Below are 22,515 nucleotides of genomic sequence, written 5' to 3'. Positions count from 1 at the left end.
ACACGAGGGGACATAATTTTAAGGTGATTGGAGGAAGATATAAGGGGGATGTCAGGAATAAGTTTTTTACACAGAGAGCGGTGGATGCGTGGAACACACTGCCAGCAGACGTTGTGGGGACAGATACATTAGGGACATTTAAGAGACACTTAGATAGACACATGAATGATAGAGAAATGGAGGGCTATGTGGGAGGGAAGGGTTAGATAGATCTTAGAGCAGGATAAAATATCGGCACAACATTGTGGGCCGAAGGGCCTGTACTGTGCTGTGATATTTTATTTTCTATGTTCTATGACTGGGCCTAGGACATTGGTCTAGGGAACTCCTGCAGTGATGTTCTGAGGCTAGGATGATCACCTCCAGTAACCACAACCATCTCCCTTTGTGAAAGGTATGACTCCAATGATTGGATTAATTTCCCCTTCCCCTGATGCTCACCGAGTTCAATTTTACCAGGGCAGCTGCATGCCACACTCAGTCAAATGCGTCCTTGATTTCAAAACCAATTACTGACACGTCACCTCTGGAATCCAGCTCTTTGGCCTGTGTCTGGACAGGGGCTAGTGTGTAATGGTTCTGGTAAAACCAAAATTGGACAACAGTGAATAGGTTACTAGTGAGTAGGTGCATTGTGGGTGATGTGTTGCGTCAGTTTGCTGATGATTAAGAGTAGACCATCACAATCAATAACCATTGTACAATAAGAAGGATTCTTGACCTCACAATCTACCTTGTCATGGCCTTGTACCTTATTGTCTGCCAGCACTGCACTTTATTCTGTATTCTGTTATTGCTTTTTCCATGTACTACCTCAATGTATTGATGTGATGGAATGATCTGTATGGATGGCATGCAGAACAAAGTTGTTCACTGTACCTTGGTACTTGTGACAATAGTAAACCAATTTACTAATCTAATTTAATTGACTGGTAGCTTGGTTAGTGGTGTGCTACTGATATACTCTTGGTGATTGACATTGAAGAATACAGGGTGCAATACTCCATAGTTTCAGTAGATAGGGAATAACTTATGGAATGGGTTTAGATGGTTTTGAAAGATTGTGCACAAGTGAAGCTCACTGCGACGTTTTTCTACAATAAAGGTGCCACATAGATGTGAACAGCATTTGATTTCTGCTGTAAGATGTTTGTGATTGTGCAGAAATTAGCCTGTCACCGTCAGCATGGGATGTTTGGGTTCTGTGCTTTGTAACTGATTACATCTGCTGCTACAGCTGTACTATTACCAGGCAACTGTGTGCAACAGCTTTAAATCATGCTCCTTGAAAATATGACATCGGTCATTAATCAAGAAAGGTTATCGCTACAATCAGTGCAATGCACAAGTCAATGTCTCCTCGACCTTTTCAATGGGCTCCAGATCTCCCCTGTGTCACGTCATTGACGTGCGATGCACTGATTAGTTACTGGGCCAACACCTCTTCATTAGCTGGTCTATCAGGGGTCTAGACACTTTGCTAAAAAAAAATGGTTTTGTTTGGGATGACTTGCAATCATTTTTTTGAATTGAGAAAAGCAAATGAAGGACCTTAGCCACCACGAAATGCTCAAATAACAAGCAAGGATGTTACTCAGTCTCTGCTCTGGAATTCAATTAGATTATAGATGATCTGCACCAGATTTCCATTTACCCAATTCAGCTCCGTCACTATAATATAGCTAGCCCTTAATATACCAATTCCACAAGAGTATGAATTGAGAGCAGGAATAGGCCAAGTGGCTGTTCAAGCATGCTGCACCTCTCAGTACAATCACGGCTGATTCTGTGCCTGGTCCACTTTAAGGCAGTCCATATGTCCACTGATTCCCTATCAGGTCTATCCATTTCATATATTCTGTGAAAGAAAATTCCAAAGTGTTCTAACCCCTCTTCTTATTTCTAAATGTCCAACCTCTTATCCTGAAACTGTGCTTCCAGTCCTAGAAACAGCAACTAATGGAAAGAGCCCATCTGTATCTATCGTATCTCAATCTTGATGGTTTAATTACCCCAAACCCAGAGCATTTGAGGGTCACTTTTCCAATTAAGTTAATTCACATTGAGTTTGGTTTTAAAAGACCATGGGCTGCATGAGAACAACTTGATTGAGGCAGGTAGGATCTCATTATTTTAAAATCTTGGTAGGGATTGAATGGTGTAGAAGAGGATATTTAAAAAGGGGAAGAAAGATCCTTGCTAGGGTAACCTTAAGGTAGACAAGAAAGAAATGTTCGGAACATGTGGATATCAATAAAACAGGAAAAAGGGAAGTTTAAACCTTATTGCATGTTTTAGTTTGAGAAGATTAATTAAGGGCACTACTGTGCCTCAAGTACTTTTTTGAAATGCAAGCTCCTGTCATTTGATTTGCAAATAATTGCCATCACTGCAGTCCGCAGAGTTTTATGTTCACCAGCTTGATGACAAATGGTGTGAAAATGAGGCTTAGATGGCAGCAGTCTCGTCTCTAAGTCAGAAGCTTAAGCATTAAAATTCACTCCAGAAACTTGTGCATAATAACCTAGGCTGATCCTCCAGTTGTTTAGTGAAGAATACTGCATTGACAGAAATGTAGGCCTTTGAAGGACATATTAAGTTGAGGACCTGTCTGTTCATGGGTGAATGTAGTGATACTACTTGTGGGCTAAATGTTGGCCAGGAGGAGAGGAATTGGGCCAAGTGTCCTGGCCTATATTTAACCCACAGGCAACATCAAGGTAAGAGTTTTGGAAAGAAGTTCAATCACATCTTGATGCTTTATTTTCAGCATTATGCAATTGAAAATCAATTTTTCCTGAAGTAAATTGGGACAGTGACAATTTTCGAATTGTTTGGCATCACTCTGGAAATTTGAATCAGCAGTTCTCGGCATGAATCACTGGTGTTGGGTTCATTGCCCATGCCCTGATCATTCTAGGTTACAGTGGTTTGTTTCAATTTCTGCCCATGAAGTAGTCCTAGTCAGGTAACTGTACCTTCCTGTTGTACCTCAGAGGACTTGGACCTTTAGTTAGTAAATGTCCAGAGCAATGAGATGGCATGTCTTTCCCATTGTATAACCTGGGTGCATCTGAACAGAAGGACCATCAATGGAAACCTGGTGACATTTTCAGAGATGCTCCTTTTGTGCATCTATGGGGCTTCTAGGAGCCATTCACAGACCAATGAGATCTGTAGAAATTTCAAGATAAGCATAAGTACCAATTAGACAGGAAGCCTTGGACAATCTTTCAGCATTCTCCACCCACTACTGCTCCCTTCCCCACCTGTCTCACCTCAGCCATTGTCCAACTATCTTTAGGTATTAGATCTTTCTATCTGTGATTACTCTAGAATTATTAAATTTGCCACAGATACAAGAGTCAATATTACAGATCTTGCAGCACTGGGTAGATAAGAACTTCAGTACCTTACATACTTTGTCACAGAGATTGTTTTTAAACTGTTAACATACACTGGGCTATCAGTTACAATTGTAAGCTTTATTAAAAATGCCACAGGGCAGATTCGAAACATCACACAAGTTTAAACCACCATCATGGATTGGTCAACTGTTGAGACAAACACATTATTTTTATTACAATTTAAATTCATAGTATTGAAAATCAGGTGGATTTTGTGATGTCCATCCAACCTTTGATTGCCAATTTACACCCAATAGAAAGGTTCAGAAATCCACCATAAAGTTAGATTAAAGGCAACGGGATACCATGAACAGCATTTAAAACCTTTCTTTATGGTTAATTTCCTACCATGCACAGTGCTACTCAAAGGCAGAATAGGATTCACATGTTAGGGATAGTGAGATAATTTGGGATAACTTTTCCCCGGTTTTCTTCTGAATTTGCTGTGCTCTCTATGGGTTCTGGTCGATTCTGGCACATTGCAAGCAGTGTAGCGACAGGGAAGAGTTAACTATTTGGCCACTGGGATCATTGATGAGCAGAATACAATTTGAATTCAGGGGTTTTGAGCACCAGGGCACACCGTAAGGAAGAATTTTAGATCCTGATAACTTCAGATCCTTGGAAATCTCTTTTACAGACTAGACATATAGGGAGCAGTACTCTGATTTTTTTTTAAATCCTTGGTGACAACTTCTACCAATGTATGAGGTCGATCATGGTCTCTCAAATTAAGGTTATATGTAATCAGGCATGCAGGCTGTGACACATTAGCTTTCATATCCTTTTCTTAATAAAAAAGATATTTACATCTCCTTCATTGGGCCTTGTTTCTTACCCGATTGTGAATACTTATCTAATTTGATCACAGGTAGACAGGGTGCTGAAGAAGGTGATCAGCATACTGACTGTTATCTGTCAGGGCATTAAGTATAGGAGTTGGGATGTTATGTCGCAGTTGTTTCATACTTTGTTGAGGCTGCACAGTATTGTGCACAGTTTGGTTACCCTGTCACAGGAAGGATGTCATTAAGCTGAAAAGAGTGCAAAGAAGAATTGGAAGAATGTTGCCAGGACTCAAGGGCCTGAGTTCTAGGGAGAGGTTGGGCAAGTTAGGACTTTATTCCTTGAGTATGAGGCTGAGGGCTGACCTTATAGAGGTGTATAAAATCATGAGGGGCATAGATAAGGTGAATGCATATAGTCTTTTTCCCAGTGAAAGAGAACCAAAAACTAGAGGGCATAGGTTTAAGGTGGGAGGGGAAAATATGTAAAGGGGAGCTGAGGGGCAACTTCTTCACACAGACAGTGGTGGGTATATGGAATAAGCTGCTAGGGGAAATGGCTGAGGCAGGTACAATAACAACATTTGAAAGACATTTGGACAGGTACATGGACAGAATATTTTCAGAGGGATATGGGCCAAAAGTGGGCAAACGGGACCAACATAGATTGGCATCTTAGTCGGCATGGGCAAGTTGGGACAAGGGGCCTGTTTCCATGCTGAATGACTCTATGACTGACTCTAAGAGGTACAGTGGCTCCAACTATTCCCTGTAACAAGGCATGCAGCATTAAGATTATTTTCCTCTTCCTCATTCCTCATTCTCTTTGTCCAGCTCTGATCTAGAAAACTCTAGATTCAAGTTCCACTTCAGAGTTGTAAATACGTAAAGGGCTGAGCACACTGTGGGAGTGCTGGTCTGTCAGAAGTTTTCTCTTTTAGATGAGATATTAACAGGTTTCCTTGGTATCCTCTCTGGTAAACGTGGAAGATTCCTTGGAACCATTCAAGGAAGGAGGAAGACGGGTCCCTGCCAATACTTATACCTCAGCACAGACATTAAGAATAGATCATCTTATCATCTGCTGTTTGTGAGACTTTGCTGTGTGCAAATTAACTGCTAAATAGGAATGCAATATTTCCAATGCAGTTAAATGGCAATGAATCTCTTTGGGGTTGTGTGTGATCTTCTGATGACCCCTTCACTTTCTCACCAACTAGTTTTATTTTCCCCCCCCGACTCAAACATTTTCCTCCTCAGTCGCCTGAACTGGCAGAAATAATTCCTCAATGCAAATTCTTCAGCCGACAGGGTTATTGATAACAGCCTCGTCAATCATCTCTGTGACCAGGCACGTTGTCTGACAAAAGACTGTAGCAGTTACATGTAACAAGGCCACTGTTCATTGCTGGATTTATTTCTGAAGCACTAAATTCTTGCAGAGGTGGTTGTTCTTTCTAATGGAAAATGTTGGTTTTATTTTCCTTCAAATTAAGTAGTCAGTTGATTTAAGACATCTGCTGTCATTTTGATACTTGACCACTTTTCTTTGGATATGGAGGATTTGAGCATTGACTGTGCACAATGTTTCTTCCTCTGCTGTACCCATCCCTATAGTGCACTATTGATCCGATACAGGGAGAAACTTTATGGGCTATTGCCAACTGATTGTCTCTCCCAACCTCCTTCCCGTACCCATAGCTACCATACACCATCCCAGAATTCACAGCCTGTGTTATTTGAGGTTCAATCCCTGCACCTTCCAATCCAGAGTAGGAGCTGAGGGCCATTTCTCTTGGACTTGCAGAAAGGACAATGGAATTGTTGACCAGTGAGTAAATCGACCACTGTCTCTAAAGCTTGGACCTGCTATATTGAGTTTTACAGTTTTGCACTTCATAAAAGAAAATGGTCAAAGAACAATTTACTTCCTCTGTAGAAAATCATTGATTAATATTTATAATGCAATCGTGAACTAGTTGACAGAAAGGCTGTGGGCAGCAACTTAAAATGAAAATAAAAGACTATAGATGCTAGAAATACAAAAATCATGAAACACTCAATGTTGAGAACCATTTGTGGAGAGAGCTAATGTTTCAGGTGATGACCTTTTCCTTATCACAAATGAGAATAGAGACAAACAGGTTTTACGATGCAGAGAGAGGGCATCTTAAAACTTGCTGACTATTCCTGATTCTGTTGTAAGGTCACCAAACTTAAATGTTAACCGTGCTTCTTTTACCAGAGATGACCCCTGACCTGCTGAGTAACTTAAAAGCCGTTACTGCTTAATGAAGTATCCCCTAGTAGAGTCCATGTGCTTAGTAGTTGGTCAGCTCCAGCTAAGAAGTAATAGATGGTCAGTTGGCTGTGTGCCATTAAATGTTTTTTCAAGGACTTGCTGCTGGTAAAATCAATAGCATCTTAAGCTCAAGGAATCATGTGCGAGTGAACTGGCTGTGGCACTCAAAAACGTGCAGAAATCAAGTGAGTTCAGGGCCAGGTGGGAGAAGTGGGGAGTGGTGGTCATGTGAGAGACATGCTCAGGAGGGGGACAGAGGCAAGGGTCAGAGTCATAGAGTCATACAGCATGGAAACAGGCCCTTTGGCTGAATTGCTCCATGCCAACCATGATTCCCATCTGAGCCAGTCCCATTTGCCTGTGTTTGGCCCATATCCCTCTAAACCTTTCTTTTCCATGTACCTGTTCAAGTACCTTTTAAATGTTGTTAATGTACCTGCCTCAACCACTTCCTCTTGCAGCTCATTCCATAAACTGACCACTCTCTGGGTGAAAAAGTTGCCCCTCAGGTTCCTCTTAAATCTCTCCCCTCTCACCTTAAACCTATGACTTCCAGTTCTTGATTCCCTAACCCGAGGGAAAAGACTGTTTGCATTCAATCTATCTATGCCCCTCATAATTTTGTACACTTCTATAAGATCATCCCTCATTGGAGTGTACTCCAATGAGAAAAGTCCCAACCTGCTCAACCTCTCTCCATAACTCAGTCGTTCGAGCCCCAGAAACATCCTCATCAATCTCCTTTGCACTCTTTCAGAGTGTGGAGGAGCACTCAGAGAGATCAGGGATGGGAGGCACGTTGGTCAGGGTTTCTCAATGATCAGAATGTTTTCAGGTGAAGGTTGGCCATGAGGGATTGTTGAGTAGAATTTGTAATCATGGTTGAATTTCATAGTCCTGGGGCCAGGTTCTGCAAGAGGAGGTTGCGGGGGGGGGGGGGGGGGAAGAGTGGGAAATGTAAGGCCTGATCAGATCCAAGAATGGTGAGTGTTGGGCAAAGGGTTATGAGTTTTGGGAAAAGTGGGAGGAGGTGGTGGGGTGTGGCATTGAAAGAGATCCAGTGAAGCTTAAAGTAGGCCCATCCAACTCAGGTTCCCAGTGCCAGCTTGGGACCTGTTCACACTGAAGCTGACTTCACATTTTTCTTCATATATTTTTGTTTAAAATTGGATTAAATAGCAAACAAATACACGGTGTTATGTATTCTTTATGACCTTGTTTTATAAGTATTGTTGAAATTTTGATGAGTCGTTGCTACTGTAATATAGGGAAATGTTGCAGCTAACTTCATGCTGAAGGATGATAATGAGTGGAGAATTTATCACCATGATGCTGCAGATGAACTTGTAGCTGGAGAGATGGTGCAGGAGGGTGAATATACAGTAGATCCCCAGAGTTTCTGGACCAGTTCTTGGGGGTGGGACCTGCGAAAACCAGACATTTTGTATCTCAACAGGGTCTTCACCCAAACCCTAATGCAATATCACTCTTGTTGGGGAGGGTTTAAACTGGTTTGGCAAGAGGAAGGGGAATACAGGGTTGCCGAAGAAAGGACACAGAACACAGAGATGTAGAAAATGAGTTTGGGAGGCAGGGGGTTGAGGTTGGAAGGCAGAGAAACCAAGTCTGAAGAAAGTTTGGCATTACTTAATTCTGCACAATTTAAAGCAAGTAATCCAGGAAAGACAGCAGGTGCACTGAGACACAGATAGGAAATGGCAATATGATTCTGTGCCCATTACTGAAATGTAGCTTAAGTGTGGTCAGGATTGGCAAGTCCCATTTTTGGTTAAAGGGCTTTCAAGCAGTATTGTAGCAATATAGCAGTATTGATTAAAGACACAACTGCATATATGAGGAGGGATAATATGATCAAAAAGACCACAAATGAGGGAATAAGGGATGAAAAGAGGAGTAAAAACAAAACAATCTCATTACTGGGAGAGTGTACTATAGCCTTAGGGTACCATAGTGTACCTTTACTCTCATATGGAGACAGGTGTAAATAGGCACGATACTGAGATGCAGAATTAACAAGGAAATAATTATTTGGGATTTCAACTACTCTAATGTTGACATGGACAGTAACAGAGCAAAGGGTGTAAAAGGAGTGGAATTCTTCAAGGGCGTTACAGCTCCAATGACCCGTATTCGATCCTGACCTCCGGTGCTGTCTGTGTGGAGTTTGCGTATTCTCCCTGCGACCGCATGGCTTTCCCCCCTGGTGCTCGGGTTTCCTCCCTCATCTCAAAGAAGTTCTGGTTGGTAGGTTGATTGGCCACCGTAAATTATCTCTAGTGTAAATTGCTTGTAGGAGTATTGGGGGAAGTGGATGGATATGTGAGAACAAGTAAGTTACTGGGAAATGTGGGAGAGTGGCATTGACGGGAATGCTATGAGAGCTGGCAGAGACTAGATGGGCTGAATAGCTGCCTTCTATTTCAGAAGAAACATATGAGCATTCAGGAGAACTTCTTTAATTGGTGTCTGGAAAGAGCAATAAGTGAGGGAGCACGACTGGATTTAGTTTCAGGGAATGAAGCCAGGAAGGTAGAAAAGTTGACACTGGGAAAAGATTTCAGAAGCAGTCGTTATAATTCAATCAGATTTGGCATTGTCATAAAAAAAGGACAAAGATCATCTGGGAAGAAGAGGTCAGGTTAGGTCATCTATGTTGCCATAAAAGAAAAGGGGACCTTCAAAATCTAGATTCCATGGATCTCAAAGAACATACAAGGTAGATAAGGTAAACAAAGAAGAGGTGCTTATTATTGAGACCAAATACACAGCAGATATCTAAAGGAGTACAGAAACCGAAGGGGTGAAATCAAATAGAAATTAGGAAGATAAACAGGGTGAGTGTAAAGAGCTTGGCAGGTAACTTAGAGCCATAGAGACATCAAGTGTTCAGCACAGAAATAGGCCCTTCAATCCACCATTCCAATGCCAACCTTTTGCCCATCTACACTAATCCCATTTTCCCGCATTAGGATCATATCCTTCCGTGCCTTGACTACTTAAGTGTTTGTCTAAATACCTCTTAAACTGATTCTACCACTACCTCTGGCAATGCGTTCCAGATATCAACCACTCTCTGTGTAAAAGAAATTTTCCCCTCAGATCCCCTTTAAAACTCCTTCCCCTCACCTTAAACCTATGACATCTTGTTTGTGATACCCCTACCACGAGAAAAAGATTTTGACTATCTACCCTGTCCATGCCTCTGTCTACACTATCAGTGCATTTTGAATTGAATTGATTGAATTTTTGAAGGAACTAACAAGGTGGGTCAATAAGGGAAATGAAAATAAAAAAAGAACAGCTGACGCTGGAACGTTGCAAACACTCAGCAGGTTAGGCATCATCTGTGGAAGCAGAAGCAGCATTTCGAGTCTGGGACCCTTTGTCAGATGAGCATTTGATGTGGTCTACCTGGCTTCTAGCTTGTCATTTGATGGTGTCCCACATGGCAGATTGATTAGGAAGGCAAAAGAAAATAGTTTTGCCTCAGACACCTTGATGTTTCTTTCTTTCCATTGCCTGGCCCTCAAGACAGAGCAGGACAACGTGAATTTCTACTTCAGCGCTCTATGCATTCCCAGCATGATATTCTGTAGTACCGACTGCCAATGGGGAAACCTCACCTCACTCATGAAGAATAAGCACAGTCAAGGGAGTGCTGTGGGTGGAGCTTGAGGTACCATATCTGGCTGTGGGCTGTGGCTGGAGGAGAGAGGGAGAGAAAGTGCTCACACAGCAGAACAATCAGTCCTGTTTGGCACAGTTTTACCAGGTTGTAAGGTGTGGGGTGATTGGTGAGAGTCTTGGATAACTGATCAGATTTGTTTGGATTTATAATATTTATTTCAGTGACTTGGTACTCAAAATGTAGATTGCATTTAACAACAAATTCAGTTAACTTAGCTTGGGTTACTGGTCCCAAACATCTTATTTTTGGGATAGATATCCAATCCCATGTCATCTCCATCTCACATCAGGATGGCATGGGGGTTCTTTGCATCTTTGTTGAACAGAAGCCCTCTCCATCAACACTTCCTTTACCTGCCTATATGTGTTCTCACTTTGGAAAACTTCTCCTTGAACTCCTCTCACTTCCTCTAACTAGAGGCATTCCTATGGGACCCCATATGTATCCAGGATATACCCATATTTTTGTAAAGCGCATGGAATAGTTCTTATTTTGTTCCCTCTCAGGCAACCTCCTTTCTCCAGTACATTCCCCTAGAATACACTGCCTGAGAGATTGGTGGAAGCAGAGTCACTGACAACAATTTTAAGAATGGTCCGGATGGGCACATGAATCGCCTAGGCATAGAATGCTACCATAGAAGGCCAAGTGCTGGAAGTTGGAATTTATACGGATGGGTACCTACTGGTTGGTGTGGACATGGTGGGCTAGATGGCCTGTTTCCATGTTGTATGACTCTTCGACTCTGTTCATGACTATTGGTAATGCTTGCTGCTCTTATCTTGAACGAAAAGGTTATATCATGTTTGCTGCCAATTTCTATCCTCCTCTCACTTTTACACAGTCTATCTTTGAGTCTCTTCTTCATCAACTTCTTTGTCCCCTTCTCAGTGGATAGGTTAGCAACCAGTATCTGCCACAAGCCCAAGGGTTCTCACAGTTACCTTCAGACTTGTCACGTTACAGCTTTCCAGACTCATTGATGGGTTTAGACATGGTGGCGGAGTAGTTAGCTGCCTCACAGCTCCAGTGACCCAGATTCGATCCTAACCTCTGGTTCTGTATGTGTGGAGTTTGCATATTCTCCCCGTGACTGCTGAGCTTCCACCCATTTCTTCGCTTTCCTCCCACATCCCAAAGATGTGCTGGTAAGTTAGTTGGCTGCAGTAAGTCACCCCTTAGTGTGAGTAAATGGCAAAAGCATCAGCAGGGAGTTTTGGGCATGTGAGTCAGAGGAAGTTGCTGGGCTGCAGGGAAACAATAAGAGAGGAAATGGGACTGGTGGGATGGCTGTGATGGGAGCCAGAGTGGACCTGATGGGCCAAATGGTAGATAGTAGTAAATAAGTAAGTAGATTAACAATTTCAGATGTCAGCATTTTACTTCAAATGCTCTGCATTCACTCTCCATGTTCCTTTGGTAATTCTCGATAATTATTTACTCATCCGCCAGGTGATCTTCTGTTCCGCCAACTACCCCCCTTCGCTTGCATAGTCACCCATTTCTCATATAATCCCTCCTATTCCCACCCTGTCACAGGCTTTCCTTCTGTTTTCAACTTGCCTCATCCTCTTCTTTCTGTCTTGATTTATCTTGAACTTTTCCCAGTTCTGTCCCAACATCACTGACCCAAAAGCTTGACTCCGTCTTTCTCCCTCTACAGCCACTGCTCGACCTGCTGAGTATTTCCAATATTTTCTTTTTTTATTTTGGATTTCCCGCATCCTCAATATTTTGCTTTTGCCTTACCAGAACTAAAAGGGGAATGGATTGTTTCAGTCACAAGAAGAGTCTAGACAAGCTGAGAGTTAATAGAGGTTTTTAAGATTATGAGAAATTTTGATGGGGATGGAAAATCTGTTTTCATGAGCAGCGGGACAGGAGCCAAAATTCAGAATTTTAAGATAGTTGGCAAAAGAAGCAGACCGGAAATGAGGTGAAATATTTTGTACTTAACGAGATATTATGGTCTGGAACCCACAGATCAAAAGCTGGTGCAGGCAGATTCAATGCAGACTTTCAAAAGAGATTTCGATCAATACTTAGGAAAAGTGGTCTCAAAATTCATCTATGTGATGAAAGGGGCTGTTGGATTCCATGGAAACGTTGGGTGTTGAAGCAAACTGTGGAAACGACCATGCTATCAGATGACAGTGATTGCCTGCTTACCTGCTAACACACGGCAAAGGTAAATAGAGGGTATCTGGAACAGAACTGGGTCTTGGAGAATTGGGGGAGGGGGGGCAGGGTCAGGGGTGTTAGAGGGTCCTGATTAGAGCCTAAGGGTGTGAGAGAATCTGGAGATCGTGGCCTTGGTAAAGGGTTGGGAGGAGGTAGTGAGGCAATCAGAGTGATGGTGGTGGGGTATGGAGCATTGTAGGCAATGTGTGAAGGAATTGGGGCCTTTGAGGAGGGGATGTTTGAGGTAATTGGGGGGTGCTCCAAGTTCATAGCCTGCATCTAGAGACTGGAGCTTATGGAGTTGGGTCTGGAGACTGGGCTCTGAGGACAGATGCAGAGTCCAAATATTGGGGACTTCGGCCTGGCGATTGGGGCTTGGGTATGATGCTTGGGGCCTTGTGGTGGTGGGGGGGGGTGAAATCAGAGATCAGGAGGTCATGGAGGCATGGATCTCAGCACATTTGAGGGCAAAGTTCCGGGGAAAGTTTGGAGGGAAGGTAAGGATAGAAGCTAAGTCTTAAAAATAGTCCTTGAAATCCCCCATTAATTAGTTCAGCTGCAGATCATGTATCATCGTAAAAAACAGGGTTGCCCTGGGTGCAGCTACCTTTGGATTCGCCTTAGAACAATGTGACCTAATTTCCCAGCTAGGACTGAAATTATCCCATTTACAACTGATACGGAAATCATGTCATTAGCGTCAGGGTTATTCTTGAATTACTAGAGTGGCTTGATTCATCCTGAGAATGATTGCAATCTCTTTCTTCTCCTGGTAAGTGATTTTTAGATACATTGTGCTGAAAAAATAATGCAGATTTGGGCAACAGATTTTCCAGGTTAAAATCACTTACAAAGGGAAAGAGCAGAGTTTGTTTTCTCATTTACGGAGCTGGGAGAGGAAAGATTGGCCAAATGATCTTCCTGCACTGTTTGATTCTTTGAATCCTTCTTTGCAATGGCTATGCATATTTTTCAGAAGAGCAAGGACAGAATCATTGAAAAACAAAACAAAAACACTGCAAGTAAAAACAGAAAATACTAGAAACACTCAGCAGGTGGGGCAGCATCTGTAAAGAGAGAAACTTGCACATGGTCTATATCCCTTCATTCTCTGCACATTCATGTGCCTATCTAAGAGCCTCTCAAGCACCTCTGCAGTATCTGCCTCCACAACCATCCCTGGCAGCACATTCAAGGCACCCACCACTCTCTGTGTAAAACAGTTTGCCCTGCACAATTCCTTTGAACATCCCCCCCCCTCACCTTAAATGCATACCCTCTAATTATTGAAGATTTTGGCACATTAGTGAAGTGCTATGTAACCATTCCCTGGTATCTATGGACTAAACAACAGATCAGTGGCTTTAGGGCTTCAGGGCTAGCCCAGGTCATCTTGGACATTGTTTGTGAAATTAGGTCCTAATCTTAGTTCATTAACACTTAAAGAATTGAATGTCAATATAATTATATACTATTCTGTTATCCCTATATACTTCCTGCTTGTCTACACAGAGTTTGCTGCATTAAAGCAAACCTAGTTGCTGGGTTCTGCTGGAATATATTAGCACAGGGTTTACTTTTATGGTTAAAATATATATCTGTTCATAAAACAGAGCAAATCTTCCAGAATCTATGTTAAAATAATTCACACATCTTAAACATCACCTTAATATTAATGCATCAAATCCTCCACAATGATCCATAAACATAGGAACTCCTCCACAAGTTATCCATCCTCTTCAAGGCAGCTCTTGTCAGGCCTCAGTGGACCCTAGTATCTTTGGGCGAAGGTGTGGGTGGGGGCTGAGGGTGATGATGGGGAGAGGAACTAAGTCATGCTTCATGTTACTCGCTACCAAGCAGTGATGCTGATCACAAAGTGGGGGTGTGTGGATGTTGGGGATAAGCAGAGATCTGACACATCGCCTGGGACTGCTTCCTGACTGAGCCAGTGTTGCTGAATGCTGTTGAAGGCATTATTGGAAATTTGATCATTTCATGTTCTGATCATGTGATATTTGGTCACATAATATCACATGGTCAGAATATTATAATAATATTTTATTATAATTTCTTTGCAGATTTGGGATGTCCTGTCAGTTTAATATTTTTGTTTATTGCTTTACATTAGCAGCTGTTGTGAATGGGGAGACTGTCCATGAGTACGGGGGAAACTGAAGGTGTTGGAATAATTCACCATGGTGGAAATAACTTTGATTATCTCTCGGATACCCTCAGATTTCCCTTTCAACAATGTTATCCCATATGCAACGACAAATGATGGTTGCAAACCCAACAGCACTAATCCTTAATTCTCTGATGTAGCAGAATTGTCCTGCACCGCACAAGATCTGCTCACATTTCCCAGTTGACATCACTTTTAATGAGCCTCATCTCTATTCTGTCTCCTTAGTTTCTGCTCTGGACTTGTGTGAAGGTGACAACTTTAAGCTGGGAATCTTAATCTGAGGTTTGAATTTGAGATGATAAAAATGACCAGGCCATCAATGATTTAAATTTATAGAATGTAATTAAATAGCATTTAACATTAGCCCATGAGGAGATTTTTGGGCAACCTAAAATTTTGTCAGAGGCAGGTTTCATAGTGACTTACAGAATGGGAGAGATAGAGAGACAGAAAGCTTTAAGAAGGAATGAACTAAACAAAGAAAGTGGCAAGAGCATTTCCCTGCACATCTTTTTAATCAATATCTATCCCAAAACTCTTCAAGTGATGGGTTAGTCGGTCTCACTGTATTTACTGCAGTGAAGCATCCCATGTCTAATGGCTCAAAATTTCTTTCTTTATTAACTTTGTGTTGCTTGATTCCCTGTGGGAATGCTGTGTATCCACAGTAAAGATTCCAAGTTTCACAAATCCAGTTACTGGATGCACCTTCCTCTATATTGTTCTCACTCAGTACATTGTTCTTGGCTCTGTTGAAGGTATTAGTTCCCAATTCACAGTCTTTCTTTCCCTCTTGTTCTCTTGACAAGTTCCTGGCTCCCGCTTCTGTTTGGCAGTGCCCTCCCCTTCCCCTCAATCATCATGCCCAATCATCCTCCTTGTTGATCTCCCATTTCACAATCTGCCTTTCTCTCCACAACACCAAATTTCATTTCTTTCTTTTTCTCTTTCCTCTTCGAGTTTCAGAGTAATTCCTGAATCTTCCTCAATTTCCCACCATCAACCTTTCCCAATACATCAGCAAGCCCTGATCTCTGCCAAGGCTGGGCTAACTTCATTGGCAGTAATAAGAAACTGCAATTATAAAGATCTGCATGTACCACTCAATGAAGCTTGTGGGTATTTAAATGAGGTGCATCAACGTGCCAACTGCAGTGTGGCAGTACTCAAAGAGAATCCTTTGTGCTGGCTAAATCTAGCCAGGCACTCTCCTCCCCAAGCCAGAGGTGTGTCCTCCTCGAGAGAATTGGGCACCAGTTTGGCAGCCTGGTACAGTGCAGAGGGAGTGCTGCAGTATCTGAGCATGACTCTCAGCTATGACATTAAACCAAGACCTTCTAAGGCCACTCAAGGCATCATGCAAGATTATGTAGTACTTTTCACAGAACATCAGTGGAATTATCCTCAACAACACCAAATATCAAGTAACTTTTCATTTATCTGCTTGACATTTCTGGCACTTTGATGTGTACAGGCTGTAATTCATTGCTTGTAAAGCATTTTCGGATGTCCTGTGGAAATGAAGGGTGGTACGTAAAAGCAAATGCTTTCTCAGACAAAGCTTTGCTTCTGTCAGAGTTGATTCTGTGAGTGTAGCCACTGGCAAAATGCCCACTAACTGCAACAAGTACTTTCACTGGTATGAACTGCACCCCAGATCATCTTGGAAACCATTCCAGCGGTATGTATTTTGTTTACCAGTGCTGTGCATTAATCCGCAAGCAAGCCATCTGGTTTCCTGTTTTTAAAATAAAACAAGCCTATACTGTGAGCAATCTGTTCATGACAGCAACTAATTAGGTCGCAGTCAAGTTAGTTGTCAGTGTTTACAGTCCTCTATGATTGGAATAGGGCCAGTTGCTTTGCATTCAGGAATAAGAATGAGTACAGTACCTGCCTTAGGGCCGGAAACCTTTCAGGTATCAGTGTATAATGATACAGAAATCAAGTAGCTTTTTAAAAGTTTTTTAAAATTCATTTTTCTGGATGTGTGTATTGCTGGCAATATCAGGATTTATTGCACATCCATGATTGCCCTCACGAAGGAGGTGGTGAGCCATCTTCTGGAACCGCTGCATCTCTTCTGCTAAAGTTACTCTTAGAAGGCAGTGGGGGTTGGGAGTTCCAGGATTCAGACCCATCCAGCCATGATGGTATGTTTGACCCATCAGTAGACTTTTAGGTTGGTGAAGGGGATGCCAATCAAGGGACTGCTTTGTTCCTTGTATGTGGTCAGTCAATGCTGTTGAGATTCTTGAATGTTTTTGGAACTGCACTCATCCAGGCAAGTGGAGAGTATTCCATCATGCTCTCAGCTTGTTCCTTGTAGTTGGTGGAAAGGCTTTGGGGTGTCAAGTGGTGAGTCACTTTCTGCAGTATAGTCAGTCTCTGACTGTGTTTGTAATAATAGTATTAATGTGGTTGATCCATTTAAGTTTCTGGTTAATGGTGAGCCAGAATATTGATGGTGGGGTCTCAGTGATGGTAATGTCATTGAATACCAAGGAAGATATTTAGATTCTCTCTTGTTAGATACAGTCATTGCTATGGTGTGAATGTTACTTGTCACTTCTCACCCTATTACCTAAACATTGTCTAGGTCTTGCATCAGGCAGTCATGGACTGCTTCATTTACTCAGGAATTGAGAACTGGGAAATGAACATTGTATAATCATAAGCAAACATCCCCATATATTCATTTTCTTAAAATCTCTCATTTTTTTCCCACTGAATGCAATTTTTCTTATCAAGTGTGTACCAATTCTCATATGAAAGTTATATCTAAATTTGCTTCCATCACATTTTCTAACAGTGCAATGAAGATCGTCAGAACCTCCTCTGTAAAATGTCTCTCTATATCTTCTGATTCCAGCTTTCTTAAAACTGCATCCTTGGTTATGCACCCACCTGCCAATGGAAACCATTTCTCCCCATTGCCTTTCATCTTTTTGAACAACTATTAACTCCCACTTCACCTTCTCTGTTCTGCATCACAGTGTCTCTGGTCACACCAGGTAGCTGAAGCCCCTCATGCCTGACATCATTGAGTAACTCTCTTCATCCAGATCTTTCTATCCTTAACGTGTGACGCCTAACGTTGGATGTAGAGCTATAACTGCGAACTACCCAATGGTTTCGAAAGGTGTAGCTCAACGACTGAAGATGCAGTTTTACAGAAGGGACAGCTTTTCAATATTTCTCTATTTTATGCCACATTTTCTCTTTGGACATTTGACAGCAGTCTTACATTTGACTGAGGACTTGAACTGAAATCTCTGGTTGGTGGATACTTGCTTTCTGCTCTCCCCACTTTATTTCCATTTCCATTTTAATGGGCAAAGCAGATAGAAGCTCAAGAAGTTTCAGTCCATCTATCTTTAATGTACAAGATGGTGTGACCTTAAAGCTTGTGATGGTTAAATGCTGATACATTTCATACAATGATTTAAAATATACACATGCAATTATTTTGCTATTGTCTTCAGACTAATTACTTGTGTGCTGATGAGTACACAATCACCAGTTGTTCTGCTTATTCAGAATTCATTCAAATCTCATGGACCTCATTAGGAATTTAGGCATAAATATTTCACACAAAGGGGCAAGAGATGTTGATGAATGTCAAGGATGCTGGAGAAATCATATCATTGAGTGAAAGACTGTTGGATAATGTGAAATGGGAGTTGCAAGGAGATCACAGGATCTTCCAAGTACATTGTTAGATTGTTAGAAGTTTCCAACACTCCCCAAGATCGTTTTGATGAGAATATGTTGAACTTTTTGTACAGTTTTGGAGCTTGTGTTTAGATGTCTCATGGCAAAGGTCATATGGGGACTTATGGGCAGTTCCATTGATCCAGGTTCAATCCTGATCTCCAGTGCTGCTTGTGTAAAGTTTGCATGTTCTCCCTATAACTTAGTGGGTTTCCCCTGGGTGCTCCTGTTTCCTCTGCATCCCAAGTATATGTGGGTTGGTAGGTTAATTGGCCACTGGAAATTATCCCTAGTGTGTAGGTGAGTGGTAGAATCTTGGGGACAGTTGATGGGAATGTGGGGAGAATAAAATAGGACTGGTGTAAATAGGTGCTTGATGATCGGCACTGACATGATGGCCAAAGGGTTTATTTCTGTGCTATATGACTCAATGACTCTAAAGGGCTGACAAGATATGGTACACAATGAGTTCAGTGCATCATTGCTGAATGTTGTCTTGATCTAAGATATGGAGCATCAGCCCTGGTAGGTGGAACAGTGTTCATTCTGGTGGAGTTGGCATGAAGCATCTGATGGCCTACTCCTGCTCCTTTCTCTTACATTCTCCACCTGTGCCATATCACACTTCCCATTTCCCAATTCACCTTGCTGGGTGAAGTTGCCAATTTAGTGTTCACTAGTTTTGAACTTGGACCCATGAACACTTGGAATTGTTTGGGAACCAGTCCAACATCATTATGGGGAGTAGGTAGAAGAAGCTATCTTCCAGTTTAGGTTGGGCTGGATTTGGGCACAAGAAGCGGGTCTGGAGGTTTAGATTAACCCACCCACCCATTCTTCAGATATCTATTGGCACTTTTCAGGTGCTCAGAATCTCTGTGAGTCACAGAAAACTGAATTAGAGTATTCCTACTCAGTCACGATCTAACTTAAAGACACAGCACAGGATTGATTGGAGTCCAACTCTGAATAAAGAGAAAACAACAAGTGACTTGGTCCTTTAACCAATCTCAAAAGTGCTAATTTAAGGACACATGGTGTGTCATATTCAGCACAAAGACATTTATTTCTCTGTTTGCCTGATTTCCTGCCAGTAAATCAAACACAATATTGTCAGTCATCTGAGCCTATTTCTCTTGTCAAAGTTAACCTTGACTTTATAACCTCATCCCTAGCTATTTTTAGTTTTGTCGAGGGAATAATACTAAGCAATTGAAGAACATTTATTTTCCTTTAAAGACATCTTGCTCTTATTATAAACCCCCTTTGTACCTGCGTCTGAAACTCAAACACACTGACCTATTTCTCCTAAGATTACCATTTCTTTCAATCCTCCTCTTTGACATAGTTCACATCAAGCAAGCAGTGAAGCTGAAAGCCATTTAAATGCTGTGGTACAGCATCCATTGGGAATTGGTCTGAGATGGTTTGAATTCATATAACGTTGGTTTTTAGTAATTGTCAAGTGGGTTGTGGGTTTGGGTGGTTGAATAACAAAATGAGTCCTTCACTTCATTTTAAGTGTTAACGTTTCAACTCATGGTTTCTCAAAAAAAATTAGTTGTCTCATGTAGCAACGTTTTTGTGATAACTTAGCTACCTTGCATTGGGATAGTCAGCTTTGTTTTTCATAGAGTTGTACAGCATAGAAACAGACGCTTTGGCCTACCACGTCTATGTCGACCATTTTGCCTATCTACACTGATCCGATTTTCCTGATTTAGATCTGTATCCTCCTGTGATTTGCTAGTTTAAGTGCCTGTTTAAATGCTTATTAAATGTATTGAGTGTATCTAACTCTGCTACCTCTGCTGATAGCATGCACCAGATATCAATCGCTCTGTGGAAAAGCTTTCCCCTCAGATCCCCTTTAAAGCTCCTCCCATTCACCTTAAACCTATGTCGTCTTGTTTTTAACACACCTACCACGGGGGAAAGATTCTGTCTATCTTCCCTATCTATGCCCCTCATAATCTTATATCCTTTGTCAGGTGACCCCTCAACCTCCTTCACTCCAGGGAAGACAAGCCCAGCCTATCCAATCTCTCACCACAACTAAAGTCCTCCAATCCAGGCAACATCCTGGTGAATCTCCTCTGCACCCTCTCCAGTCCTCCCTTGTTCTCCATTTATAATGCGAAATTGTGAGTTTCCTGCATGCTATTCGATTGTGGAGCACATTATAGTTCAGCCCAATATATAGACATCACTCAAAGATCTGAGTTCATGATCAGTAACCTTGCATGCAAAAATCTCAATACAGGGTCACTGGAAAGTGACAGAGAACCAGAATGATCAATGTACGCAGAACAAGAACCCAAATTAAGAAGCAGATAATCTGATTTTGTGCTGTTAGTTGTAGCTAAATATTAGTCAGTACATTGCAGGAGACTCCTGCTCTTCCTTAGATTGTGCCAATGCATTCTTTTATGGATATCTGAGAGGGAAGATGGTACCTTGGTTAAATGTTTCTTGAAGGAAAAATATATCTACTTATTAAGCCTAAATGTCCAGAAGTGCTTTACATTCTATGAAGTACTTTTGAAGTATTATCACTGTAGGAACTCAGGAAACACAGCAACCATTTTTCCACAGAAGGTTCCCACAAACAGGAATATGAGAATGATAAGATCACTCCCTCAGCACTAAAGTGCCAGCCTAAAAGAAGGCAGTTGGATGAGAATCCCAGTAACTGGAGGAGGAGTAGAAAATTGCAGCGGGGAGTAGTACTCTTGAACTTTTCATGTGCCTTTAATATAAAGACTCTTAGTTCCATTGCACTTCAGAATTGATCAGTTTCAACAGTAATTTCTTTGTATCTCACTGAAACACTACTAAGAGCTGCCATCCAGAGTAAAGGTGTTCTGAATGATTTAATCTGCCATCCTTAACCTTCAGTATCTCCCCAACCATGGTGTAATTGTAGAGATCCATGTTATACTTCTCATAATAGCAAGACCTTTCAGTTCCAATTTTAACACTTCATTACTCTGGCATGGAAAGAAAGATCTTTCATTTATATAGTATTTTTCACCACCTTCGTTGAAAAGCAAACTACTCCTGATGCTGAAAATCTGAAATAAAAACAAGAAATGCTGGAAATACTTTGCAAGTCAGGCAACATTTGGAGACACAGGCACACAGATGCTGCTTGATCTGGTGATTCTTTCCAGCATTTAATGCTTCACAATCTTAAGATCTCACAAGTACTTCTGAAATGTCACTGTTTTAATGTAGAGAACGTGGCAGCCAATTTTCACAGGAGTGCTTACAAATAGCTTTGACGTTAGCACCAGATCATTTATTAACTGCTGGGACATTATTAGGCAAGGCATTAGGATGGCTTTCCTACTCTTTTTTTGACGTATCATGGGATCTTTCATATCCAGCTGTGAGGGTAGACAGGGCCTGTTTGATATTTCATCTTAAGGACGACAGCTCTGATGGTATGTACTCCCTTAATTCAGCTGAGCAGTGTCAGCCTGGATTATGCATTCATTTCCCTGGTGTGGAACCCAAGCCCTCATCCTTCCAAATATGAGTCAAATGAACAGATTAAGTGAGACATCTTTCGTGCTATGTATCGATCAAGTCCTCTGCACTCTATAATGATGGTATATCATACAGTGCACTATGAACTAAGTAGCCATGTAAGCAGGAAGCTAGCAGTTGCGTAAGCCCTTGAAGTCTTTCTCTAAACTTCTCAACTTCTCTCTCCTCCTTTACGATGCCCTTTAAAACCTCCCTCTTTGATCGAGTTTACAGTAACCTCCAACATCTCCTTACATGGTTATCGAGATGACTGATATCAAACCTGTGGAGTGGCGTGGGATGTTTTACGACATTAGAAGCATTAAATAAATGCAAGTTGTTGTAAACAAACAAGAGAAAATAGTAATAAATGACTGAACTGCTGTACCTGTAGATGATACAGGCGGTGTTCTGACAAGTGCTGCAGTTACTGAGGTCCTGGCCAGTCCGATAGAAGTTCCTCCTTTAATGTAAAGATGATCAGTGTAAATAAAGGAAAACAGAATTTCACACCAAATGATTGCACTGGGGTGGGCAGTAATGTAATGTGGAGACAGGTGCATCATTCAGTCAACACAATCTGCTCACAAACATCTGTTTGAAACAGCCATGGTCCCATTCCAGGAATATTTAATACTTTATAGTTCTTGAGCATCTTTTAAGCCGTTAACATCATTGTAATTTAAAGAATTATGGAG

At 41.6% G+C, this 22,515-nt stretch overlaps 2 protein-coding genes across 6 annotated transcripts in view; one reads left to right on the top strand and one right to left on the bottom strand.

The window, feature by feature from the left end:
* The window catches only part of LOC127569055 (dedicator of cytokinesis protein 2-like), a 528,829-nt gene that overhangs the window by 265,281 nt on the left and 241,033 nt on the right, over positions 1-22,515 (top strand). The window lies entirely within an intron of this gene.
* LOC127569056 (protein INSYN2B-like) overlaps positions 1-22,515 on the bottom strand; it is a 70,630-nt gene that overhangs the window by 19,941 nt on the left and 28,174 nt on the right. For all 4 annotated transcript variants that reach the window (XR_007956138.1, XM_052013338.1, XM_052013339.1 and 1 more), the window contains one exon: positions 22,206-22,280. Coding sequence is in view for 3 of the 4 variants with exons in the window: in XM_052013338.1 (XP_051869298.1) it covers positions 22,206-22,280 (75 nt within the window). In the remaining variant the exon portion in view is untranslated. The remainder of the gene's footprint in view (positions 1-22,205; positions 22,281-22,515) is intronic.

Source organism: Pristis pectinata, chromosome 4, assembly GCF_009764475.1.
Source record: "Pristis pectinata isolate sPriPec2 chromosome 4, sPriPec2.1.pri, whole genome shotgun sequence".
NCBI lineage: Eukaryota > Metazoa > Chordata > Chondrichthyes > Rhinopristiformes > Pristidae > Pristis > Pristis pectinata.
Note: the sequence above shows the minus strand (reverse complement) of the source record. Positions and strands in the feature narration are given on the sequence as shown.